At 35.4% G+C, this 1838-nt stretch overlaps 1 protein-coding gene across 1 annotated transcript; it reads left to right on the top strand.

Annotated features, from left to right (window-relative positions):
- On the top strand, positions 1-1139 carry Tsp_14148 (putative serine protease UNQ9391/PRO34284-like protein; the record flags this gene model as incomplete). The annotated part of the gene is made up of 5 exons (XM_003370942.1): positions 1-90; positions 186-451; positions 515-660; positions 722-807; positions 959-1139. Coding segments are annotated over 5 exons (769 nt in total), but the record flags the coding sequence as incomplete, so codon positions are not given.
- Between the last annotated feature and the right edge of the window lie 699 nt (positions 1140-1838).

Genomic DNA, 1838 nt, shown 5'->3' on the forward strand with positions numbered 1-1838 from the left:
TTACACATTTCCAAAGCAAGTGCTCTGCGAAGCAACATTGATATCACCGAAATGGATTCTCACCACTGCATACTGTGCATTGAAAATCAGGTATTTGAATTATTTTCACAATTAATTTATACTTGATTTTCATTTAATAAAACAGTATGAATAAAAAAAATAATTCACAATTTTTTTTGATTTAGTAAAAATCCTGCGGAATATTTTGTTCGAATTGGTTCTTACTGGTCAAATGAAATGGAAGAATCGTGGGAATTTGATTCGAACATTACAAATTTTTATTTTCACCCTGATCATCAAAGTGACAACCAAAATGATATCGCTTTAATACTTCTGCAAAATGGAGTGCCGATTCCGTTCAATAAACGGGTGAACATCGCTTGCTTGCCCGAAATAGATATACCCTTGGGCAGGCGCCCTAAGTACGCAAACACTGGCTGGGGTTCAACTGGTATTACAATATCATGTACAGATTTTTCTTTTTTTATGATAAATAAGATGAAATATTTTTCAGATCTGGACAACAAAAAACAGCCCCTTTACCAAGCAATCACCTCACCATTATCAATTTATAAATGCAATAGCACGTTGAAATGGTTCCAACCGATCACCAACCACATGCTTTGCTCGGTTTACAATAAACCTGAAAACCTAGACATCGTACTTGAACCTAATTTTTAAATATTTCTTGATATGCAAATTTATATGCAAATACTTTCAGCTAAACAAAGGTGGACCTTACATGTGCAAGAACGACGAATCATCACAATGGCAGTTACACGGAACCATCATGAATTACATGAGGGCGTGGGACGAAGAAGAAGAAGAAGATGAAGAAAAAGGTTTCGTAGTGTACACAAGTGTTGTCGCTTTTATAAATTTCATCTGGCAAACAATGCTCAATTATGAAAACGCAATTTGAAAACATGCAATTTTAATTTCAATAATTTTGAAACAGTACGACATTTGTTCTCATTTTGAATTTACAAAATTATCATATAATCAATGTCCAAGTAAACAAACGTCGCGTTCATCGATTGAATTTGAATAAGCGATATTTCAAATATGAAGCCAATTTTGCTTTTGGAATTAATTATAAAATTCTTGCATTCGCAAAGACTGAACTGACTGAGATATAACACCGTTCGCAGCAATACAAGTTGGTAGAACAGATAAAAATAGACACACGTAGGTAGTGGTGAAATTTAAATAAAAAAAGTTTTAAAAACCTTCATACAGCAAGTTTGAATAATCGATCGATGACGAGTTGATGATCAGTTCGACTGATCAACAAAGCAAATAACGACCTGTCCAGTTTTGCTTACGTTCGAATAATTTTGCTTTTTTCCCCCTCCAAGCACTCAAAAGCATCACAATCTTCGTTCAAGTTGTCGAGATGGAATTCAATGCAAAGAATAGAATAGCACGAGTTCCAATAAACAGGACAGAAGAAACCGCTATCATACACAAATCCGGAACTTTCAGCTAAATTGATGTTCCCCATGGACCTGGATTGAACTGACGAATGGCTGAAAAATTTAATTTCCCCTTCCCATCCCAATGGTATTTTTAATAATGGCAATCCTCCAGTCCACTAAAGCACCTCAGGAAATTATTTTCAACGGCTTTGTGGGGGGTGGGGGGTGGGGCCTGGTGTGCCGTATGGCTTTTGGTTTTCCAAAAAACGCCTTCCTTATAAATTTACATTAAAAGCAAAAACTGCCCGGAAACTAAAAGAAAAAAAACCCAAGTTTAAACCCAATTTTTGGTGGGGTAAACCTAGAAAAAATTAAAAAAAAAAAAAAAAAAAAATTTTTCCCCCCCCTCCCCCAAAAGGG

This window comes from Trichinella spiralis (assembly GCF_000181795.1).
Source record: "Trichinella spiralis strain ISS 195 chromosome Unknown Scfld289, whole genome shotgun sequence".
In the NCBI taxonomy this organism is placed as follows: Eukaryota; Metazoa; Nematoda; class Enoplea; order Trichinellida; family Trichinellidae; genus Trichinella; species Trichinella spiralis.